This window comes from Sphaerodactylus townsendi, linkage group LG01 (assembly GCF_021028975.2).
Source record: "Sphaerodactylus townsendi isolate TG3544 linkage group LG01, MPM_Stown_v2.3, whole genome shotgun sequence".
Lineage (NCBI taxonomy): Eukaryota > Metazoa > Chordata > Lepidosauria > Squamata > Sphaerodactylidae > Sphaerodactylus > Sphaerodactylus townsendi.
The window spans coordinates 25,721,122-25,745,667 of NC_059425.1; the positions used below are offsets into that span (position 1 = coordinate 25,721,122).

A 24,546-nucleotide genomic window follows, 5' to 3' on the forward strand; every position below is an offset into this window, starting at 1 on the left:
TAAGGGCATGACAATCTTTGCAATCTTTACCACAAAGCACACATACACACAATCCATCCAGAAGTTCCTCCTGCAAGGCCTGGCCCATTTTCAGTGGCAAGGTTCAGCTCTCAGCCTGCCGAACAATAAAGGTTCCGTTGTGCATGGGATGAATGGCCTTTTCTCACTGAACAATTGAAACCAAGATCATTCCTTGGTAGGCCAGACAGACTGGACACTGCCCAAGGGTTAATTGATGTTGGAAACCACCTCTTCAGTTCTTTGGAGGGGGCTAATTAATAAATATATAAATATATTCACACACACACACACTTTTTAATAAAACTAGACAGTCAGATAAAATACCTCTCAGTGATCAGGGTGGCGTTTGTAATTGGTATTTCACCTCTTGGTTTGATTGTTGGAATGGCTTACAGTTCCCAAGCTGGTGTGATGAAGCAGGCGAGACCTTCGGCAAAAGGAATCAACACTTACTGGAAAAGAAATATTGTGCCTAAACCTAATTTTCCTCCTTAAACTGGGAAATGCCAGCTTCGCCAGGACCAGTCTGCACTGTGCTTCTCTTTGCTCGCTCCTCGGCGTGCAAAGGGTTAAGCTCCCACCAGCTCTCCCCTCCCCTTCCCCCCCTGCCTGGTCCATTGATGCTGAGAGTCTCCCTGGGGTATCAGCGCACAGCCCACCCCCACTTTTGTGGCGGCGGTCGTGTGCCACCCCTTGCCCCCAATCTGCATAATGGCAGGGCCCACGCGCCAGGGCCGGAGCTCCCATCTGCCGCCTCTCCCCCACGGGACCCTCAGCCACGCAATCAGCCCAACGCCCATTGGCTGCCCTACACCAGCCATCTGCAGCCTCCAGCCCGCACAATAGGAGCCGGGGCCTTTATATAGGGGGCAGCCGGCCCAAAGAGGCCAGCTGGCTCCCCATTGAAGCCAGGGCAGGCAGAGACGCACCAGCGGCAGCTGTGGAAAGTCTGATCAGACCCAGGCTTGAGCGCGCTGGGCAAACCGAGACAGAGGCCCTGCACTGCCTTTGGAAGCATTTCTGAGGCCAAAAACCAGGGAGGAAAGAACCCCCGAGCATCCAGCAGAGTTTGGAAACAGAAAGAAGCGTGCCGGGGCTGAGTGCTAACTTGGCAGCAAGAACCTGCGAAGCTCAAAGCCCTGACTGGGATATCAAGGTTCATCGCTAACTCCAGCCGGTCCAGCAAGTCCTGATCTCGGGAACGCCAAGGCCCCTGCAAAATGCCCCGTGGGTTCCTGGTGAAGAGGACACGCCGAGAGCCTCCTGTCTCTTACCGGATCAGAACAGTGCAGGATGACCCGCTGACCGTGCCCCTCTCCAGTGGAGTGGTCCTACCTTTGCCCCAAAGGAAACTGCCCAGAGTGGGGGGGCTGCCGGAATCCCACCCCCCATCCCAGAGCCCCCTGCGCTTGGTAAGCACAGCTCTGCTGGCCAGTTGCCTTGACCGGGGCCTGAACTCTGTATCGCCGGCACCAGGTGAATCTGCTCCAGTGTGCGCTTCCCAGTCTCCTGGTTCAGGTTCAGCCTGTGCCGTGGCAAAGCAAGCCAACCCCCCGCCGAAGAGAGCTGGTCTGGGGCCGAAGGAGGGCTCCCCAGATGCGGTGGTCTTGCTGGGGGCCTTTGTCTGCCAGCTGTGCCAAGAGTCCTACCCGGGCCCGCTCGCCCTGGCCCAACACTGCTGCTCCCGCATCGCCCGGGTCGAGTACCGCTGCCACGAATGTAGCAAGACCTTCAGCTGTCCCGCCAACCTGGCTTCCCATCGTCGCTGGCACAAACCCCGAGGTGGCGGGCATGTCGGGGGGACCAAGGAGAACGAGAGCCCTGAGGCAACCAACAGTGCCGGCGCGCCACACCCAGGCACCGTGGAGGGCAGCTACCGATGCTCTCATTGCCCCAAGCGGTTTCGGCGCCGGGCTTACCTCTGCAAGCATCTGGCTCTGCACACGGTCACCACCGGGCCGGTGCTGTCTGAGAGCCAGCGGCTCCACGGCAATCTCACTCCGCCGTGTGCTTCCTGTCCAAAGAAGCCATTTTAGAAATCCCGCTCCTCCCAGCATCTGGACCAGGTCACCCCACCACACACAGACGCAGGTAAAAGGAAGGGTGCTCCGGTGGATGCAGAGAAGGCGTTTGCCACACCAAGAAAGGTTTCTCTGCCACAGCTTCTTTTCTGCCCCTCACAGGGGAGGCGGGTTGAGCCACACACCCCAATTCCCCCACCGGCCTTTCCTCTCCATCACCAAAGGCTGGAAATGATTTGTGTGACTTGTGGCAAAGCCCTTTAACTGTCCAACAGCTGGGCCCATTTTGCAATGAGGCTGACAGCAATTCACTCCTTGTGCATTTCCGCAACAGAGCTTTGTGCAGATCCTGCGAGGTTGGGGTCAGACACAATCTTGGTTGGAGATCAAGCTGTGGTCAGACACAATCTTGACTCCGAAGGCTCACAAATGAAACTGTGCTGTGCTCATGGGGTAAAAAAGGAGGTTCCGGGCATGTACATCCCCTTCCATCCCATACCTGGACTGGAGAGAAGTCCAAACCCTTGGATGCGAGAAACTTGTGAGTGTCAAAAGCTGTGGACTTTGCAGTTGCTAAGGTTTCTTTTGTGGCAGGTGGGGAGCAGAAAGGGGGTTATTAATGCAAGATGTTGACAGATGGGACTGGGGCTTGTATTTGTTTGATAGTAAACTGAGTATTTAAAAAAAACAGTCTTGTGTCTTTTCTATACACATGTGCAAAAAAGAGTTTGTGCTGCAGGATGAGCGGTGCTGTATTAAAGAAGAACTAAACAGCTCCCACCCGGCTGAAAACAGCAGCATCTTGATGCGCTAAACTTGTTTGAATGCAGCAGCGGCAGCCCATAGGTTTGCCATATGCAGCCCCCAACCCCTCCTACAAGTGAGCTGCTGGGATGACATAGAATGTTCATAAATATTCCAATTAATATAAATACACTGGCCTCAACGCATCTGACGAAGGGAGCTCTGGCTCACACAAGCTGATGTTGCAATAAGTGTTATTAGTCCGTAGGATGCCCTGGGACTCCTTTTTTCATTTGATTTCTCATAGGAAACTGTCAACAGCAGAATGCTGACAAACAGCACAGCCTCTAAGGGGAAAGGGGCATTTTGAACCCGGCGGCAGGGGGGGTGGGGGTGGGGGTGGGTGGGCAGACTTCATGGAACTTGGAAGAATAGAAACACTGGTGTGCTTTTGGCATGCAGAGAGAGCACTGCTGGGTAGACCAGGTGGCCAAAGCCAAGCAGAGAATAGCCCCAGGAAGTATGTGAGTGAAAGCAGGGTGGGTAGTTGAAAGAAAAGGGACAGAGCACGCTGAGAAGCAGGGAGCTGTAGAGGATATGGGTGGAGGCTGAAAGAAAGGCCGAAGCTGGGAGGGAAAGATGGGAAGGGCCAATGAGAAAGAGATTCACATGGGTTCCATTATACTGATTACAAAATCTCCTCCACAAGACCTGAGATTTAGCCCTCTTAATTATATAGCCCGCGTGGAAGGAACAAACCACTAAATACAACTCTCGCAAGAACAAGTCCGGGCGAGCCTGGAAACTGCTTCCGCCCATTGTCCGGAAACGAGGCCCTTGGAATCCCACCGGGAATTTTCAGAAGAACCAGAATCGCACTAGGAAAAAGAAAAGTGGTGGGAGGGATGATTTCTTTTGCTGGTGGAGGGTTGCCCTTCTGTTCCACTCAAGGCTGCCCTAAACTAAACTGCATAATGGAACCCATGTTTTTAGCCTTTCAGGTGCTGCCAGAGTTGGGTTTCGTGTTTCCCCTCCCTTTCCCAGGCCTCAGTTTCCCCAAAGACGACAGAAGGGCCCACGGCATAGATGCAGACCATGTCTTTATTGCACAAGTAGGGGTGCCGCAATCTGTACATTCAGTTCTAATACAGACGGGAGGCTGGGGAGAGGGAGATGGACGGACAACTGATTCTCATTCCCCACCCCACCCTTCGTCCTGGTCTCTCTAGAAGAACGACAAACAGAGAGACAGACAAGACAGACATCCTCTCTGGAAGGCAAGAATTTACACAACACACAAAGACCGTGACTGAACGAGGGTGAAGAGGGGGTTGCTCCCCAAAGCCTTCCTGCATCCACACGCGGGGCAAGGCCCGGCTCAGAGGATGGAGGGTGGGGAGCAGACATGGAAAATTAGTAATGGATAGCACCACTGGGGGGAGACAAACTGCCGGTTGGGTTGTCTGCCCCGATCCCAGGAAGAGTCTGTGGGTATGCAGGGAGCTGAGAAGAGGCAGAAATAAGGGCCGAGGAGGGGGATGTGTTACAGCTTTCAGTAATTTCACAGTTAGTTAAGTGCTGGCTGGTGCCCCATCCCCAAATCATCCTAGAGGTGGGACCCTAAGCAGCCTGAATCAGTGCTGGGATTTGGGAGTAGGATGGAGGCGGGAGAGGAAGCAGCAAGAGAATCTCAAGGCTTGTTCAACCCTCTGGACAGAAGGTAAATCAACACATGTCTGGTACGCTCTCCCCTACCCCCCAGGGGTGGTCTGCAGTTATTGCCTGATGAATTATCCTCCAATGGACCCACAGGTGTGGCTTTTCCATAGGGGTTAGTGGTTATGGTCAGTGAGCGGTCCTGGGTCTGAAGACAGAACCCGTCACTGGTCAGCAGGACGCACAGCTTAATATTAAGATGACCGGCTGGTGCTCAAATCAACGGGGAGGCGAGTGGCTGCTCCTTAAGTAGAAGGGTCGGTTTTTATATCCCCCTTTTCTCTACCGTAAGGAATCTCCATGTGGCTACCAATCGCCTCCCCTCCCTCTCTCCACAGCAGACCCCGTGTGAGGCTGAGAGAGTTCTCTGAGAACTGTGACTGGCCCAAGGTCACCCAGCAGGCTTCATGTGGAGGAGTGCGGAAACAAACCTGGTTCACCAGATTAGAGTCTGCCAGTCACGTGGAGGAGTGGGGAGTCAAGCCCTGTTCTCCAGATTACAGCCCACTGCTCTTAATCACTATGCAGTGCTGGCAGTGGGGGCAGTCTTACTGGGCGGAGCCAGTTTTTCTGGGGGGGCCCGCTTCCTAAAATGTGCAGTGCCTCCAAATCAGTGGTGAGTACAGCTTGGCAGCCCATCTCCTGGACACAGATCGCGAGCCAATGCAACGAGGGTCTTGAAGATTGGGGAGGAGGGAGATTTGGGAGCCAGTTATCACACAAACCGGCCGTCTCTGTTGTGCCTCAAGTACATACAGGGAGAGAGAGTGGCAGGTACATGCCCCCCTTCTAGGGACAAAAGGTGTGAGGGTGGTCTTGATGCCTCAGGGACAGTGTGGGGGTGTCGGAGGCCCCCCCAGCATCTGCGTAACTTGGCTGAGCTGAGCCGCCGCAGTCTCCGACGCCTGTTTCAGGCGCTGCGTGTTCTCTTGTAGGCTCTGCACTTCTGCCTGCAATGCCGCCTTTTCGGCCTTCTCCTGGAGTGGGGAAGGAGAGCAAAGACAGAGACGTGATTGTGGGGTTGGAAAGAGCGGGTTTGTAGTTTCCTCCCTGCTTCCCCTTCCATATTACATACACGCATTAGCCTTTATTGGCATAATCAGAAAGCAAAATTAATACATCGGTAATAAAAGCAAAAAAGCCCCAAAAGGACCATAACAGATACATACTATTAGATACTCTCAGCTATCCATAATAAAATTGGCGACCTCTTCACAAAAACCAGGGTCAGAGTTATTCAGCAATAAGGATAACCTAATCAGATCTGGTAGCCCAGATTGGAAAAGAGGATATAAATTGATATATTTGGATCTGAACAAATCTGGCGCAGTGCAGAAGTTGGTGGGCCAGGGTTTCAACCCCATTGGATTTGCAGCTGCATAACCTTGCAGATTTTTCTAGGTTACTAAACCTACCCTTTAATAGGGCAGAGGGCCCCTTCCATATTTAAAATGCTTTCAAATTATATCTTTTTTTTTCTTATTCTGCCTCTGGAAGAAGCTACCATTCTTTTCCTGTTATACAAAAGCAAACCCACGTCTGGCTAACAATGTGAACAGAGCCAGAAGATTTGCAGCCTAAGGACAGTTGGCCAATGGAAACAAGAGGGACATTCACCCCTCCTGTCCCTGCCCCGTAACTTTTTGAAATTTCTCCTGACGGGGTTGGCAGATCCTCTTGGCAATGATGGAAGAAGTCAAAATGGGCAAAGTCCTTATTCAAGGCCTGGACTCAGCAACTCTCAGCTTCCTCTCACAGACTGGCCCACCCGCCCTTTGGGGCCCCATGTAAATTTGCCTCAGTCCTGCTTTCTCCTTTGCTTCAATCTAAGATTGTCAACCCCCAGTTGCGAAAATGTTTTTGGAAATGCTTCCAAAACCAATTGGAGGAAAACAATGTGGAACTCCACAGAGGAAGCGTTTTATTTCGAGCCTGAAAATGTCATAAGTGGCATATGCAGAACAGGTCTTAGATGACTTTTATCCTCAGTCCAATGACTGTTCTGCACCCGTCCTTCAGTTCCCTGGTCCTTGAGCTCTTTTTTCCCCATAGATTTCCTACCTCCTGGGGCCATTTCCCAGTCCTCCCTTCTGTGCAAGGACATAACCCCAGCCAAAATGACAACTTCCTTCACAGAAAATGGACTGGAAATGACTTGTGTTCCGTGGGCAACTGAACACTCTGAGCCACCACAGCAGCTCAGCCAGCCAGTAACCAAGGCTTCATCACTGCAGATATAAAACAAGATTCCAAAATATACTATTACCACACCACCTCAGTCATTACACTCTTTTCTCACATACCTGTGGCTGCTTTCTGAAGAGTTGCTCACAAAACAACCATCCCTAACACACATTTGCCAGGGGTGAAGCGCTCACGGGGACATGTGGTGTCACATGTCCCCTGGCGCACACCATCCAGTCACGTGGGGGGGGGGGGTGCGCCGGGCACCAATCAGGTCCTTGCGCCCAGCCTCTCCTGCAACATGGCGCTCAGCAGGCCCAAAGTTGGCGAGCTGCAAGAGTCTGGCGGCCCTGGCCTTCCTGTCCCAGCCTCCAGGGGCAGAAGGCTCCTGGCCTGGCTGAGGTAAGTGGCGTGCGGGGGGACCTACAGGGCAGGTGTTGTCCCGGGCGCCATTTTGCCTCCCTGTGCCTCTGCACACCTCTCATGAAAAATACAGTTGGAGTTCCAACTGCTAAGTGTTTTATACAGCATTGTGAACTGCTTAGTTTGTTTTATTGTTCAATAATTTTCTTGTCGGCCGTTACTGCATTTTTATAATTTTAGAAGCTTCTAAGAGATGGAAAACTGGAATACCATTCTCTCATATGGTCCTAATGGTCTTCTGAGGTGGCCTAACATACCCTTTTTACAAACAGGATACACTGAGGAGGAAGAGAAGAAGAGTAGCAGCAGATTTATACCCTGCTTTTCTCTACCGCAAGGAGTCTCAAAGAGGCTTACCAATTCCTTCCCTTCCTCTCTCCACAACAGATATCTTGGGAGGTAGGTGGGGCTGGGGGAGTTCTGAGAGAACTGTGACTAGCCCAAGGTCACCCAACAGGCTTCACGTGAAGGAGCGGGCAAATAAATCCAGTTCACCAGAGAATTCACCACTCATATGGAGGAGTGGGGAGGGAATCAAACCAGGTTCTCCAGATTAGACTCCACTGCTCTTAACCACTATAACATGCTGGCCCAGAATGATCAACATTAAGCCCCCGAGACTGGAAAACACTTTGATACAGCAACATTACATAGGTGGAACCCATAATATACATGAGCTGCCTGTCACATGGACACAGCCATTTTATGGAGAGTCTGCACAACATTTTCATGCAAATTAATGGCTGCCAGAGAGGAGACTGCCCTAACTCAACCCATGGGGGAAGTAAATTCCAGATGCTACACAGCATCACAAAGGCCATGTACTGGAGGGAAGATCAAGGCTCAAGAGCAGAACACAAGCTTTGCATGCAGGTGTGATCAGTGGTGGGATTCAAATAATGTAACAACCGGTTGTTTACAGGCACCATTTTAACAGCCGTTTCTGCCGAAGTGGTGCGAACCGGCTGAATCCCACCACTGGGTGTGATCCTGTATTTCAGATTTTTGCACTGTTTGTTTGTTTTCGACCCTGTATTTTTAATGCCAATTAAAAGTTTCTTTGATTTGAAACAAGGTGTGATCCTTGGCCTCTCTAATTAAAAGATTTTAGATGAGAGAATTGCTGCCACTCAGAAGAGATTATATTGAGAATGAGAGTCAGTGTAGCATAGCGGTTAAAGTATCAAACTAGGATCATGGACAGCCAGAATCAAATCCCTGTTCTGTCGCAGAAGCTTGCTTGGATAACCTTGGGCCATTCACACACTCCCAGCTTAAAGTACCTTACAAGTTTATTGCTGTGAGCATAAAATGCAGAATAATCTTGTTAGCAGCTTTGGGTTTCATGGGGAAGAAAAGCAGATTAGAAACACAGCTAAATAAATAAATAGATGTGTGGTCTTTGACTTTTCCAGAGCTGGAATCCACTTTTAACCCGCAGGCCCCAGAACAGAACTCATGTTAACTATGAGCGTATGACATCACAAGTCACAAGGCAGGAAGACGGGAGCTAGAGTTAGGACCTCACCAGTACTGTGGGCAGCAAACCAAGAGAGCCAAGGGAAGAAAACATACCCTCCTTAGGAACAAGCCAAAGGCCACAGTCTGAAGAGAAATCCTCTTCACTTCTGAATGACCTTGCCTCACCATCCTGTGGTTCCTCTCCCCATTTGTGTCCCAAGAGATTCGGGAAACAGTGGCAAATTCCATACAACTTATGTATAATGGGTTGTTTAAAAAGCACAGGTGTCAAACTCGTGCCCCTCCAGATGTTATGGACTACAGTTCCCATCACCCCCTGCCAGCATGACGATGGCAGGGGATGATGGGAACTGTAGTCCATAACATCTGGAGGGCCGCGAGTTTGACACCTATGCAAAGGAACCCGCTTTCATTTTTTTCCATTTGTATGTGTGCCCTTTACCCATTTAGGCATGGTAACAATTCGCATGAAAACACTTCTCTTTAAAAAAAAATTCTTTAACACATGCATAACTGCAAAGGCATACAGAAGGGAACCCCTGCAGCCATGCCAATTGTCCCACAATCCGATCAGCTGCACCTGCGTAGCTGCGCATGTTTAACACAACATTTTTTTTTAAAGGAAAAAGGGACCTCTTTGCAATGGCTGGGCAATAATTAATGTGTTGCTGTAGATTGATATGGCGCTCATACTTGCTGCCACGGGGGAAGACACACTTGGGGGGTATTGTCGAAGGCTTTCACGGCCGGACTCAACTGGTTGTTGTGGGCTTTCCGGGCTGTGTGGCCGTGGTCTGGTAGATCTTGTTCCTAACGTTTCGCCTGCATCTGTGGCAGGCATCTTCAGAGGTGTATCATGGAGGGAAGTCATAGGAGACCTCTCTCTGTGATACACCTCTGAAGACGCCAGCCACAGATGCAGGCAAAACGTTAGGAACAAGATCTACCAGACCACAGCCACCCAGCCCGGAAAGCCCACAACAACCAGTACTTGGGGGGCTTTGTACACTGTCAGGCATTCAGAGAATCTTTCCAAAATGTGCTGGGCCACTTAAGCAGAATCGTGGGCAGGTGGATTCTCACTGACAAGTGGATGGGATGGAACCTAAAGTGAGCCGGTGGAAGGAAGGGAAATACAGGGTCTCCTGCCTGTTGTGTTCGCATGGGAGTGCCTCCAACCCGGGATTGTGCAAAAGGATTGCTGATTTAGTGATTTTCAAAAATCCCAGGTTGAGGGGAATAAAATGGGAACAGGACCTGTGTGAAGTCCCGCCCACCAAAAAACCGGTTTTTATAAAGTCCTATAGACATTATATTTGGTCTGTGCAGAATCCACCATAGTTCCTCTGGGCATGGGCACTAGAGAACAGGTCCTTTCAACCAGCCACAAACAGCCGCAAAGAAGATGGTGGCTCTATAAGGGCTTGGGATCCATCAGGTGGCACATCATCGCCCATCTAAGGGTCCCAGCCCATGAGCTGCAGACCACTGAGTTCTATGAACTTGACAGAATATGAAGCAGCATCCCAAGTTTGCACAGAATCATCTTCAGCACCCTTTGCAACATGCAGTGGCATTTGAATCAACTCTGAGGCTGGCAGAGAAGGGTTCTGCTAAGGGCATACATGAATTCCTAGCTGGAGTGTATAGGGTTAGCAAGTCTTTCATTTTTGAGATGGTCCAGTGCTTCTGCTCCACTCGAACATGGCTGGTTCCAAAATTTACTTTGAAAAAAGTTCCCTCGCTTGAGAATAAGCACCGTCCCCTCCCCACAAAAGCACGCTCTGACCATCCTTGTTTCAAACACAGCATCCATTGGGGATTCCTTCCTTCAAGGAAATGGATCTTTGATCTGGCAGGCCATGCATTCCCCTTTCCGCCCCCAGTTTCCTGCCTCTGTTTTTCCATCTTACCCTCTGAAGATCTTCCTGCAGTTTCTTGAGCGTGGATTCCAAATGCAGGACCTTGTCAGCGAGGCTGATAGCCTGCTGCGTACTGGGCAGGGTGGAAGGGAATTTGGGAAGGAGAGGGAATGAAGACATCGGCAGCCAGTTAATGTGTTGTCAGTAAACACACATGGTAGACAGAACTGCTCTGGGAAATTTCTCTTCTCCTTCCTCTCTGCACGCTTCCTTACGCAGCAAGAAGGCTTATCTTGGCCCCTTTTAGTTTGTAGTCTTCACATCACAGTCCCCCTTTTTCTGGCCACTATCCTGTTCCTGCTTTTTCTAAAATTTCAGACCTCTCTCAACATTCCTCGATTGCATTTAATTAGTGTACATGTCTATGTATACAGCAAGCCCCACAAACAAACATATAACTGGGGTGTAGTGAGTTTTCCAGGTTGTATGGCCATGTTCCAGTAGCATTTTCTCCTGATGTTTTGCCTGCATCTGTGGCTGGCATCTTCAGAGGATCCTCTGAAGATGCCATCCACAGATGCAGGCGAAATGTCAGAAGAAAATGCTACTGGAACACGGCCATACAATCCAGAAAACCCACAACACCCTGGTGATTCCAGCCGTGAAAACCTTCGACAATACGTTAATCTGCATTGTTGAAAACTTTCACAGCCAGAATCAACTGATTGTTGAGGAATTTCTGGGCTGTGGTCTAGTAGTTTTGCTCTCAAAGTTTTGCCTGAATCTATGGCTGCCATCTTCAGAGGTATATCATGGCATCTATGACAGGCATCTTCAGAGGCACATCAACATATGCCCCACCACACAATCACTCCACACTGTGTCACAGAGAGAAATTCATCTTACCGTTACATACCTCTGAAGATGCCAGTCATAGATGTGGGCAAAATGTTAGGAGCAAAAACTAGGCAATACAGCCTGGAAAACCTACAACAGCTAGACAAATAATTTTAAAATTCATTTCTGGACCACCTTTGCAGTCTAACAGAGATGCTGCAAGGAACTTTCCACCCCTACCCCCCCAAAAAAAACCCCATTTTGTGTCTAGTAAAATTACCGTTGGCTGAGTGCATAGAAGCTGCCTGTGGGCACAATTACATCAACCTGCCCCTCAAATAACCACCCACAAAAATTAAGAGGAGGATGCCTCTCTATAGGTATAGAAAACTGGGAAAAGGAGCAACTAGCAACAGCAGCTGGGAAAGAAGGCACGGAGGGTCAAACCAAAAACATTCAGTACAGAAAATATAACAGTGCACTATTTGGCCACTAGATGTCTCCATACAGAATTCCTTGCAGAGAGGTCAAAGGGAGAACAGGCATTATAAAAGGTATGGCCCTGGGGACGGGAAGGAAGTGACAGATGGGGCGGGGGGGAGGGGCGAAGGGTGGAGGAGATCTCCCCAAGCCACTTGCTTCTTCTAAGCATGCTCGAATAGACAGACACACATGCAGCCCCTTCTTACTCCTCAGTGGGTTGCTGCTGAGCGGTGCCCCTCTGGACGGCCGTGCACAAAGATTCCCTGCTCTCCAGTACGTGTTGTCCTGGGAGGCAGGAAAAGAGTCACAAGATCAGAGACCCAGGCCAGCAAAAAAAAGGAAGAGCTCCTCCCAACATGCACTCTCTCGGGTTCCGCATTCTTGTCTTATGGAACTCACTGCCATAGAACGCCAGTGGGGACCAGCACCATGACGGATAGTTTCAATGAAGCATTAGACAAACATGCAGAGAAAGGCAGACCTATCAGCCCAGCACTGCTAGATGGATACGTTCCAGCTGGGAGCAGAACTCTCAAAATACTGGATACAGCAAATCCTCCAGAGCAGAGGGACCCTCGCTTCATGTCTTGATAATGGGACTTGGGGGGCATTGATTGGATCATGTTGTGCTTTGGGTCAGGAACGCCAAAGCACGTTCCCTTCCCTCTTCAGCTCCTCCAGCAAAAGGCATGGCATCTGGGCTGGCTCACACCACAGCATCTATCGGGATCTATCATTCCTTCACTGTCAGAGGTTGGCTCTTTGGGACTAGAACCAGGATCCTTCAGGTCTAACAGCAGGAGACTATCCCTGCCCAGCCAAAATAGCCCTTCCAGGTCCCAACTTGCTCCCCAAAAAGGTCTTCTGAGATGCTTGTGGCTAAAAACACCTCTTCTGCAGTGGCGTACTAGGACTAAACGGCGCCCGGGGGCATGACTGCCTCCCCGTGCCCTCCCCCCGTGCCCCACTTATGGGAGCCAGCAGAGAGGGCAGGGCTTGGGGGGGCTGCTCAGATGGGCGCCACAGCGACAGGCTGGCTCCTGAGCTTGCCTGCGCTGCGGTGCCCGCTGCCGAGCCCTGCCCCCCTGCAGGCCGGCTTTTGCCCTCCCCAGGGCCAGGGGAAGGCAAGAGATGGCCTGCAGAGAGGCTGGGAGGGGTTTGGGGTTCGGTGGCATGCGCCCGGGGACATGGGATAACCCCATGTTCCCATTAGCGCTACACCACTGCTCTTCTGGATCCTTCAGAAATTCTCAGGAGTCTCCTGCTTGCCATTTTCCATAGTCCTCAATTTCGTCTGCACTCTCTCTTGCTCGCTCCTTGATCAGACCATCACCCCCTGCCATACGGAAGCCTCACTCCAGATCCCAAAATCTCAGCAGGGAGGGGGCCGGTCAGCCTCTGCCCCTCACACTCACCTTCCCTGGAGAGGGCTTCCAAGATGCTGTTGCAAGCAGATGCCAAATTAGCAATGGACTCCCACTCATCCTCCAGGGAATCACCAGCTTCAGAAAGGACTGCAGGTAGAGGAGAATACAAGTTCCTCAGTCCTCCAGAAAACAGTGAGCCCAGCGAAGGGCAGCTGAATTGGTGCCTCTGCTTTGGGAGGCCAAAAGTCAGCATTTGTGCGTGTGTATGGGGTGGCAGGCAGGAGAGGCTCTTACTTTTGGTGATGGAGTTCCTGAGAGACAGTGTCCGTGGCAGGAACTTCTCAGTTTCACTGGGCTCAGAAGGGGAAGATGCTCTGTCCCCAGGGGACAGAGACCGGGAACCTTTGACCTCTTGACCCACAATGGAAACTTTCTTGTTCACAGCAGGATCTCCAGGATGGTCCTGAAAGATAGAAAAGGATTCTGCACATTCTATAATTCTGTGCAAAATTTTCTGATACTGAATTCAGCATCCAGAGAATCTCAGCTGTCTTTTCTGTTGAATAGAGCAATTTTCTAGTCTTTCTTGCTAAACATAGGAAGGCAAAAGTAAAGGGCTTTTTTTGTTTTTTTTTAAGTCTACCGATATATTGGAGTGAGAGGCACTGTGCAGATTTATTTATTTACTTTGTTTATATCTCACTTTCATCCGCAATGGGAGACCCAAAGTGGCTCACTTACAACATTCCCTGCTTCTGCATTTTTTTCTCACAACAACTCTGTGAAGTAGGTTAGGATGAGGATGTGCAACTGGCCAAAGGTTACCCAACAAACTTCCACGGCAGAGTGGGGATTTGAACTTGGCTCTCCTAAATCCTAGTCCGAGGTCCGTTATGCATGAAATTCTTACCTCGGGGCTCTTTGCTACACAGTGGGGTTGTAGTGGGGGTCTCCTCGTGCTTCTCTGTTTACACATGAGGAGGCACTCCACAGCCTACTATTTAGTTTGCTAGCTCAGCTCTTTCCCTCTGTGCTGTTCCGGGCTGTCTTAACTCCTCCCACCAACTTCACTCTTAAAGACACACAGTTGCAAGATTGCTGGCTTTGTCAATGCCCTTTAAATTGCTCTTATATCGATACTGCTGTTATTGCAGTTATAGCGATATTATAGCCCCTTTCCAAAAATACCCCCCCCCCCATTAAAGAGGCAAAGCAATTCCCTGGGTGACATTCTGCTGAAGAAGGGGACTATGTCCTAGAACTGATATTCTCTCTCTGTCCCGCTCCACCCACCCACACACACACACAAACTTCCTGCTTCTGCTGCTGTGGGAGGGGACAGAGGCTTGTTTTTCAATATTCCTTTTCAATATTTTGATATTCCTGTATTAGAGCTGACATTATTTCGATAAATCTAGTATGGTAAAAATGCTTGAAGTTTTAAGATGCCCTTCTGTGGTGCATGGGCATGTTGGCTGCGCATGTGCTCTTGGTTATTATTATATCACAATATTGATATATTGGTATGAGAATTTAAAAGGTATGTTTTGGCTAAGCCCATGTGGCTGAGCTTCTTTTTATTTACTTCCACTTGCTGGCTGCTGAAAGAGGCCTTCTCTCGTGGCACAGATATGGCTGCCCACCCAGTGACCACAAGGGGGGGGGGTCAGGGGCAGTAAACAGCCAGCTGAAAAGAGATCCAGCAGGATGAGGAGGAAGCAGGAAGGAGCCGGCAACATGGAAGGGAGGGGGCAAAGGGGAAGGTGTGGACAGTTGTGGAAAGGAGTGGGAAGGGTAGGCTGGTCGTGGGTGGAGGGAGGATGTCTGGGGCAAAGCTATGCTCCCTGGCAAATTTGTCCCACTCTGGCGGCGAAGGAAATTAAAACTGCACTAGAAGTGGTGTCGCTTGCCGCAGAGAGAACGGAAAGTGAAAACAGGGCTCGGAGAAACGTCAATACAAAAACCTTGCCCCAACCAACATTCGCCCCTGCAGACACCTTATGCATAATCAGTCTGACACTCTAACCACTATGTCACACTGGCTGATGGTAGATCAGAATGCCAATAGGAATGGTATCCTTGTTCCCATAAAAATATGTTCTCAGCCATCCGCATTTTCAAATTCTGTGTCGGCTCACTTCTTGACGGCTTAATTTTTTTTTTTTGCCAGAACTTGTGATACTTTCTGTTCATTTTTTTTAAATGTCCATTTTTTTAAAAAAGGAAGGCTTTTTGGCTTTCATGGTTTCCTTGACTTGGAGCGTTGACCACATAGGCATCCTTTTAAGACTTGGTCGCAACTTTTGTGACTTGAGAGACTGATTTAATTTAAGCCTCAGTTAGTGTACTTTTAAACAGTTTCCAGGTATCCTGGAGGGGTTTGACTCGTATAATTCTCCCTTTTAACTGCCTTCTGACTAGTCCTCTCATTTTTCCACAAAGTTTCCTCGTTTGAAATCAAAAGTGACTGTTTTGGACTTCAGGGGCAACTTTCCACAGGAAACTCACACCCAATTGGGAACTCATACCCGGTTCTGACCCCAGCTCAGGACCAATTCAGTTTCAGACAGTAAAGGCACACGTTGCCAGACAAGCCATAGTTGGAAAGGGGGACCATTTCTGAATGCCTTACCAGTCATAATCTTGATATCCTAAACAGTCCAAACTCATGGAGCAGAACAAGAATAAGATTCAAGGGCTTTGAAATCAAAGGAGTTTGCCTGACATATGACATCTGTCTTTCCCCCCTCCCAAATTAAGTATGCAAAGCATCAGACAATGCCTTTTGTGAGGGCTCAGCCGCTCGAATCTGGTACACAACAGCCCAACCTTGAGATTGTGCACCTGTTTCATCAGCTAGCTCACCCTGCACCCTTTCCCCCCAAACGTTAACTCACTCTTAAATCTCCTGGGCAGGTATTAAGGGTCATCAAACTTTCAGAGTTTCCTTGTTTCAACAGTCCAAAACCCATCAAGAGTTAGGCTTTCCCAGGTCTTAATCCAATCAAGCCTTCGTCTGTGCCAGGGAACAGAACTTTGCTTTGTTCCAGGAAGACTGTCCTGCTTTTCATAGCCAGAGGATCAATTTTTCCTATAACTGGACCCTCCAAATCCATGACAAATTGCACTTGGATGTCCTCCTTGTGCCCATGAGACGTGCTAGTCGCTGTCTCTCATTCTCCTAAGACCTCTTCTGGAATGATAAATATTACCCTCCCCTCAATGCCAGAGGCATATGTGGGGGGGAATGGCGACCAGGGACAAAACCTCCTCTGGGTGCCCTCCCCCGTGCATTGCGTAGTCCCACTCCCCACATCCCTGATGCCGGCTCCTGCTCACCCCAGGGCCTTGGGAGGGCAGAAAGAGGCCTGCAGGGAGCCCAGGTGGGTGGAGTGCCACCAGTGCTCGCTGTGGAGCCCCGCTCCCCCCCCCACTGTGGAACCCAGGGAGGTCTGCCTGCCTGAAGGGAGCCTTGTTTGACTTCGGCCTCCCTTGGTCCCACCCATGTCATCCTCTTCAATGACGTGGGTGGGGCTGAGGGAGACTGAAGTCAGACAAGGCAGCAGGATGACGTGGGCCGGGCCGAGGAGGCAGAAGACTTCGTGGGGGAAGTCTCTTTGTGCCCCTCTCTTTGCGCCCCCCACATGACCAGATTAGTTGCACCTGTGGACATGGGTTACCTCATGTCCCCTGGCAGATACGCCCCTGCTCATCACCCTCTTCTATCCTCACTATTGGTCATCTGTCTAATTCCCTAGGCTTCTCAAAACTCTCCCTCCCTCTGTGTTTACAATTTGCAAGTGTGTTTTTATTTTTTAAATTGCTCAAAAAAAATTAACGCTTCTCCTTTTAATTCTGGTTCAGAGTGGATTTATTTGGGGCACGGACCTCTGTATAAATTGGTGGAAATTCTCTTGCCTCCCTCTCTCATTGCAGGTCTGTTCCCAGCTAATTCCCCCAACCATTAAAGGAACAGACTAAAACAATTCCGGCAACACACAGCAGGATCACTGAAAATGCCATTTAAATCCAGGGCTGCTCATATGGGAGGAGATGGAGCTTGAGGTACCCAGAACTCAGACAAAGGTATATATACACACATTAGTACAATTACCCCGTCACTTACGGTCCCCTGGTCCAGAGGGACTTTAGGTGTGGCGGCCAAAATGAGATCTGGAGGGGGACTGGGGAGGACAGGGGTGTCTTGAGGTGGTACCCTGAGGAAAAGAAGACATAAAAGTGGGATGAGAAACCTGATAATAATGTCCAGCCCCCTTACTGCAAAGCCTTCACTGTTTTGACAAGTATAAACATATCAATCATTTGTAAACATCTGTCACTTGGTGGGGGCTCTTCCCCATCATTCTCTCTCAATTAAATTTCCAAAGTTGGAAGAGTCTTAGGGCCGTGGATTTACTCTGTCTTTCCAAAATCATGAACATATAAACACATGAAGCCTCCTTGTACTGAAACAGACCTTAGCAGAGGTCTTTCCCATTACCCTACCGCTTGATGCTTTTAAATTGAGGTATCAGGGATTGAACCTGCACACTTCTGCTCCCAAAGTAGATGCTTCATTGCTAAGCCCCAGCCCTGTCCTCATGTAATACAGAACATAGCGAGTCAGATAGTGAGGAGGACACCATTGAAAATATGCAGATATTGAATGAGAGATGAGTCACTGCTACAGAAGGGGGAAAATGGCCTTGCATATCTTACCTAACCCCTTCCCAAGGACTCCAAGGCAATTTCCCTTGACGAAAATACTCCTTTTTACAGGGATTACAATGTTCGGGGTAGTCACCTTGTATTCTCAGAGGGTCTGTATGCCAGAAAATGATCTAGGAAACCATTTAAATGGCCCGTTGTATAAAGCCAGTGAAACCTACTGAGGAGAAGTCGATCTATGGCTACCAATCTTGATCCTCCTTGATCTCAGATTGAAAATGCCTTAGCAGACCAGGTGCTCAGGAGCAGGAGCAGCAGAAGGCCATTGCTTTCACATCCTGCACGTGAGCTCCCAAAGGCACCTAGTGGGCCACTGCAAATAGCAGAGTGCTGGACTAGTTGGACTCTGGTCTGATCCAGCAGGCTTGTTCTTATGTTCTAGCCACAGTGAGATAGGGATGGCAAATTAGGGCCTAGAGGACCACATCCAATTTGTGAGAACTTTTTTTCTGGCCCTGAAACCGCTTAACAGTTTCTGAGGAGCATCAGCCTAACAGGCAGCAGAATTGATTGATGAGGTTTATTTGCCAAGAAATTGTTCAACAGTGAGCCATTAATATCAGCAGAGGCAGCCACACCTGAGCCTCTGCCAAACGTTTCAATGATTCCAAGGCAGACTTCTGTTCGTTTGGTGGCCACTGCCAGTTCCTGACATCAAAAACTCAACTTGGAGTCAGGAAAAGAATGCAGAGACTGAGGCCCCTTCCGCACATGCAGAATAATCCACTTTCAACGCACTTTACAGCTGGATTTTGATGTGTGGAACAATTGTGAAAATGGATTGAAAGTGCATACATGTGCTAAAGGGGCCCTAGATGTGGCCCTCAAGTTGAATTTTCTGCCAGAAGCATATCTACAGAAAATGGCGCCCAGGGCAATCACTGAAATTGTGCCCCCCCCCGCCACCAAATCCCCATCTTGTTATCCCCCTCTTTGGTGGCCAGGTCTACCCATTGCTTTCAACTGTGGGTAGACCAGCTCTCCAGAGGGCTGATCTACCTTCTCAAACTCTGGCTTGCCCCACCCTAAACAAACCCATCACTGGCCATGGACCTCACAATTAGGGAGTATGAAAATCAGGAGACACACATAACCGTTAAGTATAAACCTGCTCTCTCCTTCTCTCCTCTCACCCCTGCTCCACTTTTACAGTGTTTGAAAACCATTTTATTTTATTTGTAGGAGAAAAAAATGATCAGCCAGTTTCCCACTAAACTGGGTCTAAAATGGGCTACCAGCAGCCAGAGAAAGCTACTTTCAGCCTCTCAGGTGCCTAACCTTGCATTAAGTCACAGATGTCAAACTCGCGGCCCTCCAGATGTTATGGACTACAGTTCCCATCATCCCCTGCCAGCACGATGCTGGCGGGGGATGATGGGAACTGTAGTCCATAACATCTGGAGGGCCACGAGTTTGACACCTATGCTTAAGTCATCCTCAAACGAAATTTTACGAAGTGGTTCTCCCCTCCGCCCACCCTCCTGTCTCTGGCAGTGACTTGAAATGGGATCTCCCAAGCCTTTAAGCACAAAAAAAAAAGAAAACCTCTTTTCTTCAGTGAGCCACAGCTGAAACATCAGGCCTGAATCACATTTTCTCCCCACTTAGCCCCAGTTCCTTCTTTTCCCCTTCTGAACAGTCAGGAAGGTCAAATTTAGATCAAATTTAGCCAAGAAGGTCAAATTTAGCCACATCCTGGAGCCGAACAAAAAAAAATCTTTTTCACAGCCTCGGCTTCACAGTTTCACATATTTGAAAAAGCTGACGAACACTGGAGAAACTGCATGGCACATCGCCCACGCAGTCTGGGCTGGGACTGCCCAGTCTGCTGCTAAAAGAATGTGCACACTAATAATGAAGGAGAGCAACTAGCGGCTGCCAACCCGGACCTGGCCTGCTGAGGGACCTTGAGTGTCCTTTTGGATTTAAAACCTCTTCATTCCTCCAACCACCTGGAACCCTCGTTACTCTGGGACCCTTGTAAGGAAACGGGTTGGAGGGGGAATACAAAGAAGAAGAAGAGTTTGGATTTATACCCCACCTTTCTCCCCTGTAAGGAGACTCAAGGTGGCTTACAAGCTCCTTTCCCTTCCTCTCCCCACAACTGACACCTTTTGTGAGGTAGGTGGGGCTGAGAGAGTTCAGAAAGAGCTGCGACTAGCCCAGGGTCACCCAGCAGGAATGTAGGTGTGCGGAAACACATCTGGTTCACCAGATAAGCCTCTGCCACTCAGGTGGAGGAGTGGGGAATCAAACCCTGTACTCCAGATTAGGATCCACCTGCTCATAACTACTACACCATACTATACTCTGTGCAACTCTATCAGCACAATCTGCTTTCTTGCTCTCCCTTGGCCTCCTTCACACCCTTAAGAACCTAAGAACATTAATTAAGTCAGTCATTCTAATTAATTAATTAATTAATTAATTATTAATTCAGTCAGTCATAAGAACATAAGAACATAAGAACAAGCCAGCTGGATCAGACCAGAGTCCATCTAGTCCAGCTCTCTGCTACTCGCAGTGGCCCACCAGGTGCCTTTGGGAGCTCACATGCAGGATGTGAAAGCAATGGCCTTCTGCTGCTGCTGCTCCTGAGCACCTGGACTGTTAAGGCATTTGCAATCTCAGATCAGAGGATCAAGATTGGTAGCCATAAATCGACTTCTCCTCCATAAATCTGTCCAAGCCCCTTTTAAAGCTATCCAGGTTAGTGGCCATCGCCACCTCCTGTGGCAGCATATTCCAAACACCAATCACACGTTGTTTCCTTTTATTAGTCCTAATTCTTCCCCCCAGCATTTTCCATGTATGCCCCCTGGTTCTAGTCAGTCAGTCAGTCAAATTCATTAATTAATTCATTAATTCATTCAAATAGAACAGAGAGAGGGCAATGGGGAATCTGTAACAGTCCTGCTGAACAGTGGCTTTGGCACCTGGTGACCAAACCTGTTAACCAGGTCTACATGTCCAAAGCGGCAGATAGAATGTGCATGTGTGTGCATGTGTGTTGTGAATGTCACCACAGGCAATTAAACATAGACAAAATACAATACCCAGGCTACATATAATGCAAAAAGTGAAAAATGTAATGCAATAAGATAAGTGCGAATATCTTGGAACAGACTACAAGATCAGCCAGAATATCTAGGATGATAATATAGTCCTCAATTGTGCAAGGAATCCAAACGTGGGGACGAGCTTCCCTCTGTGGTCTGTTTCATGGTAAAATTACTCCACTTCCTCAGTAATAGACTTTAATCTTGCCTGTATATTCTGAAGTCACTCTCATAGGCTATGCTGGGAATTATGATGAATTCATAGATGTGACAGTTTATGTTAGGCTAAACAGAGGCGCATCTAGGGAAGATGTAGCCTGGTACAAAATCTGAGTTTTCTGCCCCACCCCATATAGGCGGCCGCCCTCCCCCACCATGACCAAACAATGTTTTTTTTTAAGTCGGTGTATGGACCCAGGGGAGGGATGTGGGAGCGATTTTCTGCCCCCATGTGACTAAATGGTCTCAGCCCGGGGACATTTGACTCCATACGTCCCCGAGCGGTACCCCCCTGGCTAAGACATATTTCTTGGAAGCTAAAAGGCTTGAGTTGTCTGGGTTGGAGAAACGTTACAACACTGAATGGAGGCGGCTGGCAGATCCTGGCCCTGAGTCAGAGACCAGAAGGCTACTCACGGGTTTGAAGGCAAGGGTGCTCCACCACTGTGACTCCGAAGAAACTCTGTCCTCTCCTCGGCCAGGTTGTGAGGGGCCCCGTCCTGCAGGGACAGCGAATGGAGGAGTTGAAGTGTGGCTGGCTTGAACCCGGCTTCGCTCCCCGGCCTGGACAGCTCTGCCTCCCCGGCAGGTGGCTCACTCCTCCTCTTCTCTTGCAAGGATTTCTGGTACAGCTCCGAGAAACTCCTGTCCAAAAAGAGCAAACCAAATGGCATCAGGGCGGGGCACACTCCAAGAGGGTGGGCTCAAATTAGTTTCTGCAAAAAAGATATCCAATGCGATGGTTTGTGAGGGCTTTTACAGTGGATAACTAATCTCTCATTGGGTCGCTCCAGTTCAGCACTGCAAGATTAGAGGGAGCTGATTCCTGGACCAAGCAAAGTGCCTTGTGGCTTCATTTGTTGCATTTTGCTACGTATTTAGGGCTTGTTCCTTCCTCATATTGCAAGCGACTTTGTGTCCATACTCAGTGGAGAAAAGCTAGGCAAATGTATCCAAAGAAATGAATAGATAAACGTCCAAATAAATATTGTCGAAGGCTTTTGCGGCCGGATTCAACTGGTTCTGGTGGGTTTTCCGGGCTGTGTGGCCGTGAACAAGACCACGGCCACACAGCCTGGAAAACCCACCAGAACCAATTCAAATAAATACATTTTAACAGTTGTTTTCAATCTCATTGTTTCTGGCCTTGAGTCCATTTATCAGAGAAATTGCCATCAATGTCTAAGATTGCTCTAGAGAAGCAGACAGTGGCAAACCACCTCTGTCCTTCTCTTGCCCTGAAACCCTAACATTAGAACGTAAGAACTAGCCTGCTGGATCAGACCAGAGTCCATCTAGTCCAGCACTCTGCTACTCGCAGTGGCCCACCAGGTGCCTTTGGGAGCTCACGTGCAGGATGTGAAAGCAATGGCCTTCTGCTGCTGCTGCTGCTCCTGAGCACCTGGTCTGCTAAGGCATTTGCAACCCTGTGGGGTTGCCATAAGCTGGCTATGACTTGACAGCACTTTCCCTTACCATGTCAGTCTCATTAACTCATTAACTTTGGCCATCTACAGTTCAGCAGCTGCTTCCTCCTCTGAACAGCTGCTGTGGTAATGCACAGAGCAAAAAAACCCACACCAGCTCCCACAGCAAGACCTTTGCTCGGAGACCACTGGCTCCCCACCCTCAGAATGGGAGGCAACACCAGGTTACGGAATGGCAAGCTGTCAAGAAACCAAAGCACAAGGAACACGCAGGTGTGCGCTCCCCCTAGCCCGCAGCAGCCTCACCTCCTGGGCTTCCCATTCTCATCCGGGGGAACAACAGTGATGGTGACCTTCTTGGCAGTGCGCAGAAGCTCTGCAGTTTGGCCGTGGCTGAGGCTGGGCAGGGCTCTCTCGCAGACGCGGACTAGGCGGGCTCCGGGCTGAAGGCCGGCCTTCTCGGCAAAGGTGAAGCGCTCCACTTCAGTCACAAAACCCTCCGGGTCCATCTGGAATCCCAGCTGCCCGACTCCGTTCCGCAGCAGGGTTAGCTCCCGCGTCTCACATCCTCGGGTCACTAACTGTTAGGGGGACCGGGGGTAGGACGAGAACCACAACAGGAAGGCATTAAAGTCCAGGAAGATACAGGATGGCAGATTCTCCAACATTCACACGATCGGCACCTACGGTCATCACAACACAACAATGACGGTGTGCTAGATGCCCTTGGCATCCCATTTGATCAGGGTGTCTGTCCTAGGATATTCCCTTTTCCTTTAAGCATGGTCAACGGAATGGAAAAGTCGGATCTGGGGTTGGGGGACAGCATTGCAGCTGTTGTTAAAGTATCCAGAAGTGACAACTAGTTCCAAGTATTGTTGCTCACTGTCCTGAAGGGCATCTGGCTATTTCGTAAGTGACTTCTTTGAGGACCCATTTGTTCTGGGGCCAAATTCAAGGTACAAATGCTTACCTTTAAAGCCTGGGACCACACACCTTAGATATGGCCTCTTCCTATAGAAGCCCCTGTGGCTGTTGCAGACAGTGGACTAGGATCCCCTTTGAATGTCTCTGCTGCAGTACAATGGAAAACTAGCTGTGACAAGCAGCACAGGATGCCCTCTTGGAGATGACAGGAGCTAAGGAATGTGGATTCTCTCTCCAGAGAGGATTGTAAACCATATATACTCTAGGTCAGGGGTATCCAACTCTGGCGCTTCAGATGTTCATGGACTACAATTCCCATTATGGGAATTGTAGTCCATGAACATCTGAAGCCCCAGGCCATGCTAGCAGGGGCTGATGGGAATTGTAGTCCATGAGCATCTGAAGTGCCAGAGTTGGACCCCTCTGCTCTAGAAGATATGTGGCTGCACAGACCTATTACTGGCACTGTTAATTTCATTGACGGTACCTCCATTTTGTTACAGGGTTTGATATCATTGCTTTGCCAGTGGCAGCGAGGGACAGAAACGTTTTAAATAATGGAAAGTTTGTCGTTTCAACAGGTTGTTGTTGGGGTTTGATTAATATTATTGCAAACCAGCTGAACACAGCAAAGGAAGAATGATTTTTAAAAATATAAATATAAATAAATATAAATAAAATTCACAGATTGAGCTCTGAAAGGGGCTTTGTATTAAGGGTAGTACAAGGCAAAACACCCCAGAAACCTTAGCAGTGTCAGAGAGGATGTAAGAGATTCCATATTATGCTACACAGCTTCCAGGGTGCCTTTTTATGCATCTGGGGCAGTCCAGTTTATACTGGTCAGCGTGGTGTAGCGGTGAGCATCTCAGTCTGTGGCTTGCAAGATCCAGGTTTGATTCCCCACACTAGCACAAAAGCTTGTTGAATTACCTTGGGCCAGTCAGCCTTACATACTGGAAAGGGTGGTTTTTGTGAGAATAAAATGGAGAGGGCAAGAATGATGTTATAAACTGCTCTGGGCCTCCATAGTCGTACAGAAGTGA

The 24,546-nt window shown here is 49.3% G+C and overlaps 2 protein-coding genes across 13 annotated transcripts in view; one reads left to right on the top strand and one right to left on the bottom strand.

Moving 5' to 3' along the window:
• The first annotated feature begins 865 nt into the window (after positions 1 to 865).
• On the top strand, positions 866 to 2,730 carry LOC125427800 (insulinoma-associated protein 1a-like). Its single transcript, XM_048487358.1, has one exon. The coding sequence runs from the start codon at positions 1,242 to 1,244 to the stop codon at positions 2,055 to 2,057; it is 816 nt and encodes a 271-aa protein (XP_048343315.1). The 5' UTR covers positions 866 to 1,241; the 3' UTR covers positions 2,058 to 2,730.
• Positions 2,731 to 3,869: 1,139 nt separating this feature from the next.
• SIPA1 (signal-induced proliferation-associated 1) overlaps positions 3,870 to 24,546 on the bottom strand; it is a 48,949-nt gene continuing 28,272 nt past the window's right edge. For 5 of the 12 annotated variants that reach the window (XM_048514536.1, XM_048514529.1, XM_048514555.1 and 2 more), the window contains 8 exons: positions 22,880 to 23,154; positions 21,564 to 21,791; positions 17,255 to 17,357; positions 13,435 to 13,603; positions 13,189 to 13,287; positions 11,980 to 12,058; positions 10,505 to 10,586; positions 3,870 to 5,479 (listed from right to left, as the gene is read on the bottom strand). In XM_048514536.1, the coding sequence (XP_048370493.1) occupies positions 5,327 to 5,479; positions 10,505 to 10,586; positions 11,980 to 12,058; positions 13,189 to 13,287; positions 13,435 to 13,603; positions 17,255 to 17,357; positions 21,564 to 21,791; positions 22,880 to 23,154 (1,188 nt within the window). In that variant the 3' untranslated portion in view covers positions 3,870 to 5,326. The remainder of the gene's footprint in view (positions 5,480 to 10,504; positions 10,587 to 11,979; positions 12,059 to 13,188; positions 13,288 to 13,434; positions 13,604 to 17,254; positions 17,358 to 21,563; positions 21,792 to 22,879; positions 23,155 to 24,546) is intronic. The other 7 variants (XM_048514572.1, XM_048514579.1, XM_048514588.1 and 4 more) reach the window with 7 other exon arrangements.

Bases quoted from the DNA above. Each gene is read 5' to 3' on its own strand.
- LOC125427800 (XM_048487358.1), top strand. From the start codon at position 1,242: ATGCCCCGTGGGTTCCTGGTGAAGAGGACACGCCGAGAGCCTCCTGTC.